Source organism: Meriones unguiculatus, chromosome 1 (assembly GCF_030254825.1).
Source record: "Meriones unguiculatus strain TT.TT164.6M chromosome 1, Bangor_MerUng_6.1, whole genome shotgun sequence".
Lineage (NCBI taxonomy): Eukaryota > Metazoa > Chordata > Mammalia > Rodentia > Muridae > Meriones > Meriones unguiculatus.
The window spans coordinates 57,183,622-57,203,841 of NC_083349.1; the positions used below are offsets into that span (position 1 = coordinate 57,183,622).

At 37.1% G+C, this 20,220-nt stretch overlaps 1 protein-coding gene across 9 annotated transcripts in view; it reads left to right on the forward strand.

Moving 5' to 3' along the window:
• Nucleotides 1-20,070, forward strand: part of R3hcc1l (R3H domain and coiled-coil containing 1 like) — a 98,385-nt gene extending 78,315 nt beyond the window's left edge. For 6 of the 9 annotated variants that reach the window (XM_060389758.1, XM_021640436.2, XM_060389757.1 and 3 more), the window contains 5 exons: nucleotides 3,642-3,817; nucleotides 9,323-9,393; nucleotides 10,207-10,302; nucleotides 10,768-10,908; nucleotides 19,309-20,070. In XM_060389758.1, the coding sequence (XP_060245741.1) occupies nucleotides 3,642-3,817; nucleotides 9,323-9,393; nucleotides 10,207-10,302; nucleotides 10,768-10,908; nucleotides 19,309-19,376 (552 nt within the window). In that variant the 3' untranslated portion in view covers nucleotides 19,377-20,070. Of the gene's footprint in view, nucleotides 1-3,641; nucleotides 3,818-9,322; nucleotides 10,303-10,767; nucleotides 10,909-19,308 lie in introns of those variants that run through there. The other 3 variants (XR_009593763.1, XR_009593764.1, XR_009593762.1) reach the window with 3 other exon arrangements.
• Nucleotides 20,071-20,220: the final 150 nt, after the last annotated feature.

Below are 20,220 nucleotides of genomic sequence, written 5' to 3' on the forward strand. Positions count from 1 at the left end.
ATTATTTGCTCAGAGTCATTTGCAAATTCTCCTTTGGTCTGCTGTAGATGCATCAAAATGGATCAAATTATAAATCTCTCATCTGTTTGATTTTTATCAAATATTTCTTACCTATAAAATGTGAGTCTTACAATAGAAATATTTCATATTGACTTTAGGAAATATTGTCCCAGAACTGGTTACACTTAAGATTAGTTGTCTACCATAGAAATAGGAGCCACATGTGTAACTTTGGATTTTTATCCCTCAGACAGTCTCATTGTACAACTCTGTCTGTTCTGGACCAGGCTGGCCCCAAACTCACAGAGATCCACTTGCCTGTAGAGTTTGGGGATTTACAGCATGTGCCACCATACCGAACAGGAAGGTTGAATTTTCTACTAATCATAAGAAATAAAAACAAGCAGGTATAATTTATGTATTTTAATATATGTCCAAAACACCATTTCAGTATGTGATTAGTGTAAGAAATCATGAATAAGATATATTTTTACATTCTATTATTGTGTTAAATCTTTGAAACTTGATACATTATATTTAAAGCTCATCTTATATGAACTAGCCATATTTCAAGTACTGTATATCCTCATATGACATGAAACCACTATATTAGATAGTCTAAGTCTACCCTGTCAGAGATTCCTATCTCATCAGTGTCAGTATTTGTTCCTCATATCTAATAGCCTTTCCTTAAAGCTCTGAACTACTAGGTCTATTCCAGATCCTTCTGTGTTAGTGAACCTACCTTGACAATCTCACTTTGGTCCTTCCGTCTTTATATTCTTTTATTCTCTGTGCATTTCCCTGTTTTATGCCCATTTGTGTGTCACTCCTATCTCTCAAATTCCTTCCAATACTTTTCAGGGATTCTCAGGAGAGAACATTAACAGTTTGTCTTCCTACCTACCTACACACACACACACACACACACACACACACACACACTATGTGAATAGAAATGTAAATGGTTCTAAATAATACCCACAGCATGAGGGAAGTAGGCATTCTTTTCATTCAGTGCAGGGTCTGCCCTTATTCTGGGTGGGACCTCTCACCTCACTTACCATAACATAGATAATTTTTCATAGGTGTGCCCAGAACCTTGTCTGTCAACTAGTTGATTTTAGATTCTTTCATGTTGAAAATCTGTATTAAGCATTTCATGAGGTTTTCTATTACTGACTGTTTTTTAATCATTTTCAGGAGCCAGAGTGCTCAATAATTGAGGTGTATGAATTCAGTTTTACCTACTAGGGTAGAACAAAGAATTTGAGTCAATTTTTCATGCCAGACTATCCTGCCTTTTTCTTGATAATCACTTCAAATGATTTATTTTTCCAAAGATATTTTATAGTCTGCATTTTACTTCTCACAATGCCTTATTTAACCCTAATTTGTAAATGTACAGATACACAGTACTTTGTTTAGCTTTTGCAGAGTAAATAAAAATGTCAATGTCAGCAATCAAAAAAAAATGAAATGAAGAAAGCAATTATATTACAACAGCATCAAAAAGAAAATGCTTAGGAATAAGTTTAACAAAAAATATCAAACTGGTACTCTAAAACTCAAAATGAGGCCATTGAGATGGCTCTTTGAATGAAGGTGCCTACAGCAGGCCAGATGACTTGAGTTTGTCCTCAAGGCCTGTGTAGTGAAGGAAGGGAGTAGCTCCTGCAAGGTTGTCATCTGATTGTTCCTCAGGAGCCTTCACATGTACATGTACACACAAAATAAATACATATGTAATAAATTCAAAATGTTGAAAGATAAAAATAAATGGAAATACATCTCATCTTCATATTAAGATAACTTTCCAAATTGGATAACATAGCCAGTGAAGATCCAGATGCTTATTTTGGTAGAATTAACCAGCTGATCCTCAAATTTTTAATTTGAATATAAGAGTCCCCAATACCTGAAATGACTTTGAAAAATAAAAGTTGTAGTACTCAAGCTTGGTGATTTTAGGTTCTGGTGATCACAGTGTGCCTCTGGCATAGGGCTTGATTTCTGAATGATGACAGAATTCTGAATGTCTGTGTAAGTTACACTACCTAATATCTTCTTGCCTACTTGTGACCACTTCTTCTCATGGTCTGCATGCAGAAAGGAAAGCTCTCTATGTGCCTGTGGATTGGAGACCACTTGGTTGTTTGGCAAACTTAGATTTCTTGTACACCCAGGAAAACTCTACTTTTATAGCTCAGTTGGCCTTTACTCTTTGTGCAGTTGGGGGAGCAGTCTCTTCTTGCTCTCTGTTTTGAACAAATTGTAGCTAACATGGTGCCTGACCTGTAAACGTGGGCTACATTTTTTTTATTTTAATACTGTGTGCCAAGCATCTACCACATCTCATTTACTTTATATGTCTATGAGGTGGAGATACTATTATTCCCATGCTTTTAGGTGGAAAACAGGAGTTAGTGGGGAAAATAAACTAGAATAATGTCTAGATTATTAATTAAATAACTTATTAATCAATTATTAATAATGTCTCTTTCCCTCCCTCCCCAGTAATTTGATTATATCTGTTTTGCACTTTTCCAAAAAGAAGAGATGTATTTTTGGCATTATAAATTCTCTCTCCTTCCTTCTGATGACAGCCATAAGAGAGGGAGTGCTTGAAGAGCCTATAGTTGGACTTTGATCACAGGTCCCTCCAAGACCTAGTGGCACCATGATGCCATGGCTTTGCATCTTGCCTTTTCCTGTTGCTTCCAGTATGGGCAGTTAATAGCTTTCAGGGGTTTTTGAGTTTTCTTTTTAATGAGATAGCAGTTCATTACTATTAATTCTTTGATAGCTTTAGGTAGCTCCTATGCTGGGGACCTTGAGTGTAACTGCTTATGCTACATATGTTTATCATAAGTTCCTTTGTAAGCTTTCTCTTACCTTTTAATATACAATCAAAGATGAACTAAAAGTTTTTCACTCTTAAAACATTTTGTTTTCTTTTTTTGTTTTTGTTTGTTTGTTGAGACAGGGTTTCTCTGTAGCCTTGGTTGTCCTAGACCAGGCTGGCCTAGAACTCAGCGATCCACCTGCCTCTCCCCCCATGAGTGCTGGGATTAAAGGCGTGTGCCACTGCCCAACTTCTTTATTTTGTTTTTGTTCACTTCCAGAAAAGAAATTATGAAATGGGCCTGATCAGTGAGCCCAGTTAAAACAAGTGTTAATTCATCTCTTCGGCTGTTATCTGAAATTTAGTTTCCAGAATGTGCCATTTGTAACTCATTATGTTAATCTATCCATCCGTCTGTCTATCCTTCCTTCCTCCAGCCATTCTCTGTGCACCACACCTGGGGCCTTGAATACTAGACAAGTGCTGTGTCACTGAGCTCCATCCACACATCCCTAATAAGTCCATTTTCTCACATGATTATTGGTAGATACAAGTTAAGTTTTATGACTTGCTTATTTGCTGAGATTTTAACACCTTTTCCCACATTTCACATGTATGATTATAAAGCAGGTGGGCCTAGCCATTATTGTGTCCACGAACACCACTAATACAGAGATAATGCCAGAAGTTAAGGACTAAAAACATGGAGACAGGAGCAGGATTGTTTATATGGAAGGGAATTCTAATGCCTTGATTTCCCATTAGCAGGCACTTTACTGTGTTTCTTCCTCCCTAGTTATCAGGGAATATGAAGAACAGAAAAAGCATCCAGGAGCCTAGATTTGATTATTACAGCCATGAACTTACCGATATTGATCTCAGTGAATGTGAATTCCCACATGTCATTGAAATTTATGACTTTCCTCAAGAATTTCGTACAGAAGACCTTTTGCGGATTTTCTGCAGTTACCAGTAAGTATTTGCAAGTGGTTCCAAATGTTAGATAAGGTGAGAGAAAGTCATCTTAATACTTAAAAAAAAAAAGTCTTTAATTTTTCAGTCCTTTATTTTAGCATTGGGTTTGTGTGTTGTTCAGATCTATTAAAAAGCCTGTATATCAGACTAGTCTTCAGTTTCTTGAAAGGACCAGGCAGCCTTTGTTAGACCCAGTTGTAACATTTACAAAGACCATTGTTGGTGATGACTCTGTAAGTCTGTCTTTTTTGGTGGTCATTTAGTCCATTTATAGTTACTGTAATTAGTGATGTATTTGAACTTAACATCCAACTGTTTGTTTTTACATGTGCCTGTCATTTCTCCTGTATATACTTTCCTATCCCTTCCCTCTTTTTTCTAGACTTACAGGTTGATTTTTTTCACATTTCATTTTTTAAAATGTAATCAGTTTCTGTTCTTTTATAATTTTTAATCTGAAAATTATAAAAATGTGTGCTTAAATGATTAGTGGCTACAACTTTTTTTTTTTGCCTCCTTCTAAATACTGCAAGATCTTTTTAATTTCATCTCCTACCTTGTACTCAACTTATATGTTGTCATGGCTGTTTGATTCATTTTCTTCCTAAATGAGATACAGTCTTTATTATTTAACTTAGTAATGGTTTGCTAGTAACAAACTCAGGTGTCGTGTTTCTTCAGTGACTTAATATCAGTTTCATTCTTGTTACAGTTGTTTTTTACTATACAAAGGATTAGTCCTGGTTTTCTGTATGATAATGCTCTACCACTGAACTACACTCTAGGCCTTCATTCTTGAAAACATTTGTATTGTGTATATATTAATAATTCTAGATTTCAGTTATTTTTTCTCTCAGAAACATGGAGGTACACTAATGCTTATGGCTTTCTCTTTAGGTGAGAGGTTAACTGACAGTCTCCATGTTGTAATCTCTTTTCTCTGAATTTTTCTCTTTGATTTTGATATTGATGATTTTCACTATAATGTGGTCTTTATAGATTTTCTTCAAATTTCTCCTGATTGAGATAATGTAGGCTTATTAAATCAGTGATTAAATTTTTAAATTGACTTTTGGAAAGGTTTTAGACATTTTCTCTTCAGTATTGTCTCTAACCCAGTCTCTCTTCACCTCCTCCAAGAAACAGATTGGGTGTATATTAGATTTTCTTGTTTAATTTTTTGTTACCTCTCTTTTATATAGTCCATTTCTTTTTCCCTGAGACATTCTGAATATTTTCTTTTTTCAGTTTTGGGGTTCTAGTTATTTTGTATTTCAAAAGTTTGTATTGTGATACCTTGAATTTTTCAAAAAGAAATTCTTTTAAAGTCTGCTTGGTCGTTTTTTTAATAGCCCCCCTCCCCATATATCTTCGTTTGCAATATTTTTTTCTATTTCTTAAGTACACCGAACATAGCCCTTTTGCAGTCTCTGGTAGTTCTGTTATCTGAAGCCACTTTAGTTGTAGTTTGTTTCTGGTAGTTTTGTTTATGTCGTGGTGTCTTCCTTTTTGGGGGAATTTAGTTATATTTTTACTGTGAGTTGATGTTTTTCTTGAGGTTATATTTATGTGCATTAAGGCCAATAAAAAAAGAGGGAATTTTCTTAAAACCTCTATGGATTTTCCTGTGCCATGTGCCAAGGATGCTAACAGTTTAGGAGTTTTCGTATTAAATTGTTGATTTGAGGTTTTCTGGCGACTCAGAAAAAGTCAAATGGGAAACGATTCTTTTAAGTGTTATATGTCACAGCTGTTTATTTTGACACATATAAGTGTCTGCTTAATATGGTGTTCAGTTGCTCTGCCCTTTTTTGTTATTGCTGTGTTGATTAGGTTGTTCTAAGTGAACCTCATTTATGACTTATAACTTCAAATCTTTAAAGAAATTTTAACATATCTTCAGAATTTCTGAGTGTCAGAAAAGTCCTGTGGGCTCTTAGTTGTAGTTTGTTTTTAAAGTGACAAGAATAGTCTTGCAAATCATTCAACTAAATTTTGCTATATTTTTTGTTTTGTTTTGTTTTTGCTGGTGTTTATTTGTTTTGTTTTGGCAGCTTTGCCATGTAACCCCAGCTAGCCTTGAATTCTTCCCTGATTTACCCTTTAGAATGCTAAGATTATAAGCATGAGCTGCAGTGTTCCTGCCTCAGTTCTGTTTTATAGACACAACAGTTCTTTGTTCTCATAATTTGCTCAGTTTTGTATTGTTAGATGTAGTAGAGTTAAGTGTATTACAGGTGGCCTCTAGAACAGTGTTTTATGTAGGTGGTACATTTTAGGAGAAGGTAAAGGAATCAGAAGTATACATATTATTTATAACTTATAATGAAAACTAGACTGAGGAACAGAAAGACAATCCAGAAAGTTACTAAAAAAAAGATGTTTAAGGTCTAGAAGAAAGTCAATATCAAGAAGGAGTATACTTTAATATTTCAATCCTACTATTAAAAATGAATCAAATCTATTTGTAGTTTGATTTAAAATTAAAATTTGGTTTATTTATATTCCAGGTGCCAAGATTATAGACATGCTCTGCCATATCCCAACTTTACATTAAAGTTGTAAAATTCTGTTTCAGAGCAAAGCTCTTAATTCTTTCATAAAGAACCAGAGAGTACATATTTCAGCTAGCTGTGCTGTCTCACTAGGACAGCCATAGACAGGTTATAAACAAATGAATGTGGTTGTGAAAATAAAATTTTATTTATAAAAAGTAGTTGGCTTTTGTTTTAAGACACAACTTATTTTTAGGTGTAGCTCAGGCTGGCCTTTTGAACTCTTGATCCTCTGCTTCAGCCTTCAGAAGTGCTGGTGTTTACTACCACATCTGGCCTGTGTCTTATTCTCAAGAAGGGAATAATTAATTAATTAAATGTTGGTTTTTCGAGACAGGGTTTTTCGGTGTAGCTCTGGCTGTCCTGGAATTCACTCTGTTGGCCAAGCTGGCCTCAGTTTCACAGAGATCGGCCTGCTTCTGCATCCTGGATGCTGGAATTAAAGGCATGTACCACCACTGCCTGGCAAAAAGATTTTAAGTAGAGTGCTAGAATAGATGAAATTAACTATCAGTTGTTTACTTGTTTTATCAGTTAAACTCAATTAGGGGAAGACACCTGAAAGAAAGCAGGGTGAATAGATTCTGGAAGACATTACCCTATGCTGTAAACCTTACTATAAATGTGTAGTGTAGATATGTTGTTAATTCAGTTTTGTTAAGACCCAGTATCATGTGCTATTCAATTCCTAATAGCTCTTTAAGAACATCAATAAGATTAAATCTCAGATTTGAACTACTTTGGATTATCATTGATAAAATTAGACTGTTATTAATAAAATGAGGATCATTTTGTCCCTGTCTAGAATTTCCTCAGGTATTATTGGGGTTTGTTGCTATTTTTGGTTTTGAGACAGTTTCTTACTCTGCAGCCCAGGATAGCCTGGAATTCAAAATTGTCCCATCTTCTCCTCTCCAGCACTGGGTTATATATAGGCATTCACTACCATACCAGGTTAAGGAGTAGTTAATTCTTTTGAGTCACTTGCTTTTCTTTTCTTTGTCTCTTCCTAACTGTATCTGTGAGGGTGTTTTCTATAAATTCCAAAGCCATTCTCAAAAGGCTTTGAAAGGACAGTGAAGTCTCATGGGCTAAGGCAAGGTCTTTCCATATCTTTTCCAAACTTTGCAGCAGAGGCTCTGACTATGGAACTTTAAATTCTTCACCCCTGTGGTGATTTTATAGTGTGGTCCAGCTTAAGAAGTCTCTAATCTTCTAAGTTTCCTCTATTACTTTTTTTGTCAAGGAAATTGTTAAAAAGGGGGAAGATATTTTAACATTTTTCTTTTACGTGGTTTAAGTGGTGATGTAGAAGTGTATAATACCTTATTAAGTCAGAGCCAACTTTAAGTTTCATCACCATCTTTATCAGTGTTAATCTCCCTGGTGACTTTATTGCTATTAATTATAAAAATAATGGACACTGTTTAAAAGTTGCCTTCTGAGTGCTCATTATCATGTTCTTGGCTGATCGTGAACGGTCTCATTTCTGTTTTCCTACCCATTGGTTAGCTTTCATAGTGCTACAAGGTGCTAGGCAGGCTGCCAGGAGAGAATTCTACCCAGTTGTGAACCTGTGAACTACAGTGACTCCCACAGCTCCAGTCATGCCCATTGGTGCAACACACTGCGAATGTATTAGGGGAGCAGTGGTAGCCGGTAGCCGTCTGATCGGATTTAAAGTCTTTCCAACAGGAGGAACGCATGCCTGCTGCTGTGAATATTGCTGAGAACCCATGGGTCTCCGTATGGGAGAACCTACTGCTACCATTTTGCTAAACGGATACAGCATCCACCCACCTTCTAAATACCAGGAGTCGGGGGCCGAGGGTAGATTTAATTAAAGTAAAACCTATTCATGTATTAAGGGAATTAAAAATAAAATACATAGGGGAGCTGGGCTTGGTGGTGCACACCTGTAATCCCAGCACTTGGGGAGATAGAAGCAGGTGGATCTCTTGAGTTCAAGGCCAGCCTGGTCTACAAAGCAAGTCCAGGGCAGCAAAGGCTACACAGAGAAACCCTGTCTCAGCTAGTATGGGAAAAAAACAAAAACAAAACATAGGGGTTTTGTCATCCTGGTATTCTTGGTGCTCTCTGTCTTGCTGTGTTAAAAACTAAAAAGGTATTTTTCTAATGTAGTAAATGTTCGTTGTTATGATTCTTTCTAATCTGTTTTTTTAATTGTGATTTTTTTAAACATTTTTTTATTTTTTATTGACTTTATTTTATGTGCATTGGTGTTCTGCCTGCATGTGTGTCTATGTGAGAGTGTCAGATCTTGGAGTTACAGACAGTTGTGAGCTGCCATGTGGGTGCTGGGATTTGAACGCAGGTCCTCTGGAAGAGCAGTCAGTGTGCTTAACTGTTGAACCATCTCTCCAGCCCCTTTTTTTATTCTTGATTTCTGGCTAGCTATAGTTATTTCTATCCCCCCCAACACATACACTTTTTTTCCTTCTACAATAATAAAGAATAGTAAACATTTGTGAGTATAGTTGCATTTCTCATTATTTGACTATAATATTTTTTTAACAATTTTAATTACATCTCTAGCAATGTAGTATCTGCCCTCCACACACACAGTTTACATTTGCGTAAAATCCAGGTGACCCTCCCTGACTTCCTGTATTCTTCTATATCTCCTCTGGCTTCCTTTTCATCCCTTCTCATTTGCTGTTCATAGGACATCTCCTGAAAATAGTACATTAAATGCTGTACCTTTCCAGCAGATTTGTGAGGATTAATTAGTTGGCATCTATAAAATGCTCCCAGGTAATTCTATTTATGATGGTATGATTGCTTTTAAATTTTAGTGGCTTCCATGTGCCATGCTGTTTTTATGTCACTATTCCTCTATCTTATGAAATGCTTTGTAAAAATGATTTTAAAGACATTTTATAAAATAAACTTTAAGAAATATAAAAGTTGTTTTCTTTTGTTACAGAAAGAAAGGATTTAATATTACGTGGGTAGATGATACACATGCCCTAGGAGTTTTCTCCAGTGCAATCACAGGTATCTGTCCAGTGACTCAGGAACTCCAGGTCCCTTCTTACTGTTTATTTTCTCATGCTACTTGTTCTTACTTCCCTTCCATTCCAGCCAGTTGGAACTTTGCTCAGCCAGTAGAAGAATAAATTCTTGTTTTTGAGGCATGTGGCTTGGTACCCACATGTTCTCTCCCTCTTCTCTTTAATCCAGCATTTGGTATTTGGAAAGGTAGGTACTACCTCACAGGCCATCTGCACACATAAATGTCAGGCATGATAAAGACCACAGTGAGACTAAATTTTACAGTATTTTTTTTCTTCAGACAAATAAATTTTAAATAGTATATCCTATGGGATTACTGTAATAGTGACTCTCTGAATATATGGCTGGTCTTTTGCACACATATATACTGTGGGTTCGTGGTAGAGCTCATGCAGTGGAATCAACAGCAGTCAGAGGTGCTGGATTGTGAGTTCCTGTCTGAACGATCTCTAGAGCATGAATTTGCATAGGCCAGATAAAATACTTTTGCTTTGAGGAGCAAAAATATTCTGCCCTTACCTAACTGGTTTAATGTAGCAAGAAAGTAGCCACGGTGCGCAAACAAGTATGAATCAGTTTCATAAAGTTTTTACAGAAACAAAAAGCCCATTCGCTGGGTTTGATCTAATCCGTGTTCTAAAGTAATCACTGCCCTACTCATTCACATTTTCTGTATTTTATGATTTTTTTTTTGTCATGAAAACCAACAAACATAACTTACAGGAATAAATGCTTTATAAGAAATAGCCCTAAATCTTCTGCATCACTTTATTTTCTTACATTTATTCCTTGCAGCTCGCGATGCTCTAGGTATTAAACATACCATGGTGAAGATTCGGCCCTTGTCACAGGCCACAAGAGCAGCCAAGGCCAAAGCTAGAGCTTGTGCTGGTGAGCCTACACCCTCTCTGCCTTTGTTCCTTATTGATGCTGAAGTTATTGTTCATTCCAGCAGTTTCACACAATCTAGAGTTCGGTAGACATCATGTTATTTTATGTTAATTCTATTTATGCGGTTTTAAGGGCAAGAAGAAAACAACCATGTTGGAAATATGTCCTTTGAGCAGCCACTTGAAGTGGCTAAAGGGAAGCAGTACAGTAACCAGGCCTGATGACATCACTGCCTAGTTTTCCTGTTTCATTTGTTGAGAGGTGCTGTAAGAAATTGTGTGAATGCAGATAATGCAGCCAGGGTTGTTTCTGCTACACTAATTTCCGTGGATTATCATCTATCAGGGTTGTATTAATTACTGCTGATACTGCCCTTGTTAGTGTATTTTGTATGTTAATTACTAAGCTAAATCACTTGGAGCCGTAGTGGTTTCTCTTCCTTACTGTCTTTCCTTTTTTTCCCAGAGTTTCTCCAGCCAGCAAAGGAACGACCGGAGACTTCAGCTGCCTTAGCCAGGAGGTTAGTCATCAGTGCCCTTGGGGTTCGAAGCAAACAGAGCAAAACTGAACGGGAAGCAGAGCTCAAGAAACTGCAGGAAGCCCGAGGTGAGTGTTCCCTGGTCCACAAAGGGTTCGCTAAGAGGCATGTGTTCAAAAGAAAAAGGAAAGGGATGCATGCCATTCCATCTTGTCTTTTCTGTTTTCGAGAAGCCTCTCAAATGTTTAGAAGTTGTTTTCAAGCCTTGCATTCAGGAGGAAGCATCCAGGATTTGTCTCCTGTTCACACATCAAGGCATCTAATTAATTTACTGTTACTATGACATAGGCTCCACCTTTGCAACTTCTTGGTTGGTTCCAAACTAAGAAATAAAAATAAAAGTTTTTTGTTTTTTTTCCTTTGAAGACTTCACAGTCTCCAAGAGCTTGTTTGCTGTGCTTTTACTGGGCCTATGACTGCTATGACAGTGTCATGGTGTAATCAGATGGCTTTGATGTTGGTAGAAAGCAGGTTAAGGAAGAGCCAGCAACTAATATTGGTGATAATAACCATAGAGGGATTTTTGTCTTCTTAAGACAGTCTGGAGTAGATTCACCTGTCTTCCAGTTACTTCTTAACACTCACGAGTTCTCAGAAAATATTTCCACAGATCCATAAGCAGAGCTTTTCTTTCTTATAGTTTGGAGTTAGGCTTAAAATAAATCTTCTCTTTATAGGCTGTTGAATTCTAGGTAAGACATGGACTTAGGCTTGACACAGTATTTTTTTAAACAACCTTTAAGCTTTAGACAGGCTCTTTGCCTTTACCCAAGATCTACAGAATCAGTGAAAACAATTCTGAAAATTCCACTTACCAAAAAGTGACTTCATTTTCACCTTAAACCAATTGAGGTTTCAAGCTCCTTGTTTATTGCAAGTCTAGAAAGGCCATTAATACTTCCTGTCCACTATGCTTTGGTGATAGCAGACAGCTTTCAGACTCTCAGCTGCAACGGCCAGATAACCAGTGAGTGAGAGCGTCATGGCAGGTGTTAGAGTTTCAGAATTGAGCCCAACTAATTCACTTTAATGATTATAATGAGGCAATTTCAGTGTTTTTTTTTTTCCTAATGCATTGTTTATTGAAAAGTTTCTTATAGAGTATAGAAAATGGAAAAGATCGCTCTTGCTCTTATAGATGGCAAATAACAGAACTGGATTAAAGATGAGTGTGCACTATCCCTAATCATTTATATTGGTTATCTCTGAAGAAAATGACTCTTCTGTGGTTAACTACAGTTACCTCAGAGGACAAATAAAGGAGCCTGGGGATGTAGTTCAGTTGTAAAGTACTTGTTTAGCATGCCCCAAGACCCTGGGTTCAGTTCCAGCACTGAACAAAAGCCAACAAAAGAAAATGAGTAGAGGGTAATGACAGTGGTATCTAATGAAGATAGACTCCTTTCGCTGGATGTCTTGCCTTCTCATCTGTAGCTCTGCAAATCCTGCAGCTGTTGCTTGGCCTGGAGAACATCTGAGTGTTCTCTAGTTCTCAGCAGGCACATCAGCGTGCCACTTCTCCTGTAGTAGCTTTTAAATGCTTTGCTATCCAAAGGACATTTCTGTGGTGCAATTTAAAAATGAGGCTGTTAGCTGAGTGAGCACCCAGTTGCTTTTATTTGTTTTGAAGCAAGTTTACTCTGTAGTCATGTCTAGCCTAGAACTTACTATGTAGCTTAGGCTGCCTTTGAACTTAGAGCAGTTCTACATCAAATTCTGGGCTACTGGGTTTATAGATGAGAGCTGCCATACTGGCTTCTCTGTTGCTTTGTAAAATGAAGAGCGTTTGTTTGTTTGTTTGTTTGTTTGTTTGTTGTTTGTTTGAGGTGTTGCACTCACTGGGCTGCTTATGCTGAACTTTAAACTTGTAATCAACCTGCCTCAGCGTCTCAGCTCCCCTGGTAACTAGAACTCAAGAATGCTTTAGTTATAATGAGTGGTTGTAATTAAAGACCAATGGGATGGGTTCTTTCTATATAGTAATGTATTCATTGCAGACCCTTCTGCTTTCTACATTAGGCTCTTCTGCACTTTGTGTCTGAGAAAATGAAGATGGGGAATTTCTCTTTCTAGCATAAACATTCCTCGTTTTAGTATTAAACATTCTCGTGGAGTTGGATGGAGTCTAGGCGTCTCACGTAAATGTGTTTTGTTTCTCTCCTTAAGACTTACAGTCCAGTGATGACCGTGCACTAAGAACATACAAAACAGGGATCACTTTGATATTTTAAGCAATCGTTTTTCCTTTCTATACCTTCACCTTCACCTTCCACACTTCTCTCCCCGTTCTCTCTTTGTGGTGTTGGGATTGGACGCAGGGCCAGTGCGAGGCAAGCACTCTGCCACTGAGATACACCCCTGCCTCTCTCTTTTTATTTTTGAAGATTTGTATTATAAGAAATGGGTTCTGTTGATGAAAGGGACTGGACAGAGACTCTCAAGTAGTCATTTTGGTGACATTGCCTTCAACTTCTGATACTGTCTTCAGTTTAGAGTTCAAGTTAAGTAACAGTCAGTCCTATGTTACCCACCTAGAAAAAGGAGAGGAGGGATTTGAGTGTAGGCTTCTTGAATTAAAACTCATACATTTTTTATCCCTCCCCAGGGAAAAATCTTACTTCTGTAAATGAATGTTTGACATCTGTAAACTATAGTAGCCTTCCTTTTAGTTTGATACTAGCGGCTTTAACTGACAGAACATTTTTCTTTTGTCTGATTTAAATCTGTCTGGTAGTTTAAACCTGTTTTCCTTCTTTTTGTTTCTTAGTAGGGATCTGGAATATCTGGTAATCAATCTTTACTAGCAGCCTTTTACTACAAAGACCAAGGGCAGATCACTACAGAAATAAAGAAATCTGGGCTGTGATAGCGCTATTGCCATTTAACTAGCTGTGTGGCTTTCCACAGGTCTTATCACTCTTTTGTCCACTTTCCAACTAAGTGAATGTAATGCTATACTGACCTACCTAACCATAGAGGAATTTTTGAGTACAACATAATCTAATGTGTAAAAATGTTGAGAAAGTGCCCTACAAATTTTAAATACTTTTCTGTTATATATATATACCGTGTTATATGACATGAGTCAGTATTGATGAGAGTATACTATGTATTGCTGTTCTTCGATTACACATAACAGATGTTGCTGATCAGTCATGGCATTCTCCCTTGGCAAGTACTGACATTGGGCAGTTGATCAGAATTAGCATGGACCAAAATCTATAACAATATTCTGTTATAGGTCCTTTCATAATGTTATGTAATAATTAACCCTTCTTTGTTCTGCATAAAGAAATATATTGACTTCAGGGGTATTGAGGACAAAAAAAAGTAACATGCTCATTGTTTCTATGTATGAATGATATTGCTTGCTTTACTTTTTCTTCATAAATGTTATGGTACTCTGAACTTTCTCTACCCTGCCCCCCAAAAGAATTGAACATACCTAATCTTTTGAGTTTTTCTGATAGAATTTTTCTATCCTATTTGAATTTTCTTAACCTTTTAGTGGAACAGCTTTTACCTTGGTTGTTTAAGAGAGAGTCACTAAAGCTAGTTCTGAAAGCGTTGAGGACAAGGAAGTGCCAGATCATTTAGAGCAAATCACACCCTGTGTATCAATAGGATACATAGTTGTTGAACATGAGCAAAGTCTTTTTTTGGTCCAGTCTTTTTTTTGCACAGTGGTTCAGAGCTGTGCTGAGAGTAGGAAGTAAAAGATGATCCTTGAGTGCTTTGGATTTGACTTAATCGAGTGTTTTCAACTGGTGATTCGTGCTGAATGATGAAACCATATAAGTAATGGACTCAATCCAGGAATATCTGTAAAGTTTTTCCATGTTTGCTACTCCAAATATTTGATTGCTGACTAAAATTAGAGATGCATGACATTGCTTCTCAGAATAAGCTGTTCTCTCCTCTTCAAGTCTACTATAATTTCATTTCATAACTTAATTTCACTTCATGCTTAGGAGTAGATGATTAATTGGCTGGTTCTAAAAGGCCAGGATTTGGTTCATAGGGCTAAAGCAGAGGAAGCAAATAATTTGATCATGTAGTTTGATTGATTAATCACTATGAGCTAGAATCATCTCTGGACATTACTTGTTCTTTTGCAGTAAAACCGATCTATCCATGATAGTAAGCTCTGAGAAACCTTTGCATCCCATTGTTGTGCAGTGCTGCATTACAGACTGAAATCAGATTTTCAGGGTATTTTCATTTTTTCCTGTCCTATTATCTGAAGTTCACTTCATTTCTAACCATATTATAAATATGTGAAATTATTTTACAGAGGTGTAATAGTTACCTTTTTTTGTTGTTGTTGTTGCTTCTAAATCAGAGACAAAAATGTCAACACTAGGACTAACTGACCACTTCAAGTGTTGCTAAAATAAACAGCACATGGTTTCTTGTTCTTAATACACTGCAAATCATTCTCCAGTTAAATGGGTCCTGATGAGGTCTGGATTACGTTTTTCTAGTACAGTGATGAGTATATAAATACTTGATAAACTTTATCTAAAGCCTTGCTACAGTTATGAGGTTGCTTATACTACTTCCTTCTCCTTGATCTACCAAGACTGTCAGGGGAATAAAGGAAGGCAATTAAATTTGCTCAGGCTTGTTTTTCACAAAGCTTGCTGATTATTACTCTGTAGGTGGCTACAAGTGGGTTTTGTGATCATTTTGTAAGTGCCCAAGTAAATTTTGAAAGTCTTTAATTTACAGCCTTTCTCCTTCCTTCCCCCCACCGTTTTTTTCTTTTTTTTCTTTTTTCTTTTTTTCTTTTTTTTGTCAAATAAAGCATGACCCCAGAGTGTTCCCTTTTCATTCTTCAGTCCTTCTCTTCCCTCAGTGAGAAGCAGTAGCTGAAGGCTCCTTGACTTCAGTCAGCCCATGCAATGGCCATTTTTGTCCATTTATTTTCATACTGGGAATTGAAGTCTTTAGGGCTACTTTATGTAAATGTTTCAGGTTAAGCGTTCATTTCTAATGTTCTGTTCTCTTCTGGTTCCTTGCTCTTACAGCTGCTGTGGGGCTGTTTACCGAGTTTACTGTTTTATTTTTAATAGGGACAGTGTTAATGACAGCTTTTTTTTATGTAGCCCATCGCCTAATGTCTTTTTTTATTAATGTGTTTCTTTCAGTTAATTTTTTCACATGCTTTTTCTTTTCTTTTTGATATTTTCAGATGTCAGGATACTGGAAAGCATGCTGCTTAAAAATAAGGACCTGAGCTCTAGCCTCAGTTCTTCCTGATTATTTAGCCTTAGCCAAATAATCAGGGAACCCTCTGTTCCCTGTCTCAGAGGAGGATTACTTAAAAGTGCCATTTGACCAGTATTACTCTATGTTTCATATGCTTCATGTTTTCACTATTTTCTTGTGCTTCTCAATTTGTTTTCCTACTGTTGCTAGTAGAAAAAACTAGTAGCTTTCATGCTTTACCACCAGAATTTACATACACATCACATAGACACACACACACACACACACACACGAGTTAGGGGTTAGGAGTATTTTGTTGGCAAGCATTTAATACTAGATTAATTTTAAGATTTTGAAACTTTCCAGGCTTTACAAAGATGACACAGTGTCTATAATATATGTTTTATAATATCAAAAGCAAACACATTAACATCGATATTTCTTAAGCAAAGTATGTAATGAGTCACATTAAGTAAATGATATACAGATCAAATAGCTTCATGTGTTGTTAGATTTGCTACCAGCAATGAATTTTGACCCAAACTTAAAATAACAGCAAAGACTGTTTTCAAAACTGTTTTGATTTTAAACTCATGAATTATAGGTCAGTCATATTTTTCCATTGTTTATGGATAATCTTCCTGATTTGTTTTCTATATTAATGAAAATTTTGAGTTCTAGGAACTCATTTTCCTGTTTTCTATGTTGTTTTTTTCATGGAATTCGCAACCAATTTTTTATTCATTTCATCCAAAGTTGTTTTGCATTTAAAGCTTCTCTAACTTGTCTCTTTTAAAGAACCATACAACTTTCCTAGGAAACCCTGATATCCTTTGCTAAGTCCTTTATCCTTAACATTGCTCATGGAGAACCTCGGCCAGTCCAAGCCTGCCTGCTGTGCAGCTGAGTCCTAGGGCGAGTAATCAGCCTTCAGTTTGCAATTTGTTGATCCTCATGTTTTGCCTCATGTAACTTTGCTGCTATATTCATATGATGCCACAAGATGGTGCCCAAATAGCAAGGAATTTCTTTCTCTTACATTTCCAAGTGCCAGTCACTTTCCCAGCCAGCTACCTTTTCCTTAAAGTACAGTCAAGTATAGTTCAGGGGTTTTGTAAGTGATTTTCCTGATTTGGAGGATAGGTTGAAATAGTGTTAATTCTAAATTCACCTTGATTTCTATGACTCACTTGGTTCATGACTTGTTTATAGACATTGTCAGTCTGGAACAAGAACTCTTAAAGAGAAGCATTTAAGGCTTTATGATATTCATTTTCTGGTATTAAGTTAGAACCGATGTGTTTATAAGAAACTCTTTGGTCCATGGGTTGCATATATAATATTGGGGGAATGCCTAGCTCAGTTACCTAAATTGGCTTTGAGCTCCTGGGCTGAAGTGGTCCTCCTGCTTTAGTTTTCAAGTGGCTGGGACTGTAAGCCTGTACCACTGCTCTCAGCTAGTGGTTTTGTTTGTTTGTGAAAATGGAAAAACAAAACCAAGTTTTTATATTAAAAATTATTAAAGGTAAATTACACAGATTTGTACACTTTTGTCTTAAAAATTAGTTACTGTTTTTCTTCCATTTTATGTGGTCATTTTTCATTTCTGAAGTAGACTCTAGAACAGTGGTTCTCAGCCTCTGGGTTGAGACTCTTTTGGGGGGTTGAATGACGCTCTTACAGGGGTTACCCAAGACCATCAGAAAACACAGATATTTACATTATAATTCTCAACAATAGCAAAATTACAGTTATGAAGCAACACAAAAAGAATTTTGTGGTTGGGGGTCATCACACCATGAGAAACTGTATTAAAGGGTCACAGCATTAGGAAGGTTGAGGACCACTGCACTAAAACATTTCTGGTTCCCAGAAGTACTCTACAAAATACTAGCACAGTTTGACTCTCAATTGTTTCTCATTAAACTTATAGTAGGGAAATAGTGAGCTCTGCAGGATGCTGTTGCCATTTGAGAAGTTTGGAAAATTAAAAGCATATTGGTGGCTCAGTGGTTAAGAACACCAGCTCTTCCAGAGGACCTGGGATTAAGTTCTAGCACCACGTCATGGCTCAGAATTATTTTTAACTCTAGTTCCAAGGAATCCAACACTCTCTTCTGGCCTCCCAAGGCACTAGGTATGCAAATGGTACATAGACACACATGAAGGTAAACCTCTTATACATACAAAAATAAATAAAGCATATTCTCAATCCCTGTTGAAATATTATAAAAAGGTCAATACACAGGAATAACGGGCAGTTATTTGGAAGCACCAAACACACCTGAAAGGTAAATTTAAATACCTGCTAGCAAGACTAGCAGCTAAGTTCTTTTAGGTTCTGACTTACCAATATGGCTTTAATTTTTTTTTTTTTTTTTTTCAGCTCTTTACCTGTTATTCAGAAACAGAGAGTCTGGGAAATGGCATACTGAGCAAAAGTGTTTGGCTCATTGCATAAAAGACACTAGTCACTAAACTGATGACCTGAGTTCCATCCATCTTCCACCTCATGGGAGAGAACTGACTTCCACAAGTTGTCCACATGTCATGGGGGCATATACACATACACATTCTAGAAAATATTTTTTTAAAAAATTGGGGAGTTCAATGTACTGCAGATGTCCTAATTTGGCTTTTTTGTTTTGTTTTGTTTTGGTTTTTGTTTTTTGTTTTTGTTTTTTTTGTTTTTGTTTCCCCAAAACCAACTTGGGGAAGAAAGGGTTTATTTCATCCCATTACTCCCAAGTCAAGTTCATCACTGAGGGAAGTCAGGGCAAGAATTCAGGATAAGGGACTAAAGCAGAAGCAATGGAAGAATGCTAATTACTGACTTGCTCATCATGGCTTACTCAGAGGTGCCATCACCCACAGTGATCTGAGCCCTCCTATATCAGTCACTAATCAAAAAATGAATGAATAAATAACTAAATAAATAAATGCCCCACAGACTTGCCTACCAGGCAGCTCACCCGGGCTGTAGCTTAGTGGTACAGATTGTATATAATGTGTAGAACCCTGAGTTTTATCTTCAGCATGACAAAAGAGAAAAGGGGAAAAGGTAGAGAGAAAAAAAACAATAAAAATGTCTATGTATTGATTCTATAAAGCACTTGGAAAGCACTGGAATCAGGTGAAAGGTGATCAGGAAATCTACCTGTCTTGTAAATAAAGTTGTCTTGTAATTTGATTAAAGGACACTCACTTGGCTGTGTGAAATATGTAATCAGATGATTAACATTGACCTTTATTTACAGAGAGAAAACGTTTGGAAGCAAAGCAACGGGAAGATATCTGGGAAGGCAGAGACCAATCTGCGGTTTGAACATCACATACTGGGAGGAATGAATCCTTGAATTAGGAAGTGGTTCATAGCCTTGAGACAAGAGGATCTTTCCAGAGCTGTGTACATGTAGATGAGCATGTTAAAAGAAAATGTGAACAAGACAAAAGACTGGAGCATATAGAGAGAACGAGGAGTCCTTTCCTCACTCCTAAATTCAGAACTGTCCACTGTGGTGGATGTTAAAAGGAACCATCATGTGGGAAGTAAAAATCCAAGAGTCCTCAGCATAGAACAGGTCATGTGACTGTAGGTCACACTTCCAGGAAGTCTAAAGCAGATGTAAAGCAGAACAGAGGATTCAAGCCTGCAGTGATAGGCCCACATAGGTATTCCTTAGTACTTCACAAAATGGAGAACAAGAGTAATAGGGACAGTGGAGAGAGGGGACGTGGGAAGCAGTTCAGAGAGACAAAAGTGCCTGGTGTGCTTGGCACATAGAGTCTACACTCCTGGCACCAGAACTTCGAAGCCAGTGACCACAGCGCATTGTGTGTATTTGGACTCCTGAGTTTGTACTAAGCTTGGTGCCTGGTACTGCTCCAGTTGCACAGCGGCCAGGGGTCTGTCACTTCCCTTCCTCACAGTAAGCTAGTCCCAGGGAGCCAAGTGCCAGCTCCAGTTCAAGCAGTAATGCATTGTGAGAGGGCGCGATTAAAGACTTTTATAACCTAAATCATTCTTGTGTTTATGAATTTTGCCTCCCACCCAAAACCCAGTAACGGGAGAAGAAAAACCCGTAGATGAGCTCTCTAACCTTCATGTCTCTGATGCTGAGCATGGTTAAACGGTGCTGATTTACCCATCCTAGCGAGTAGAGTGCTCG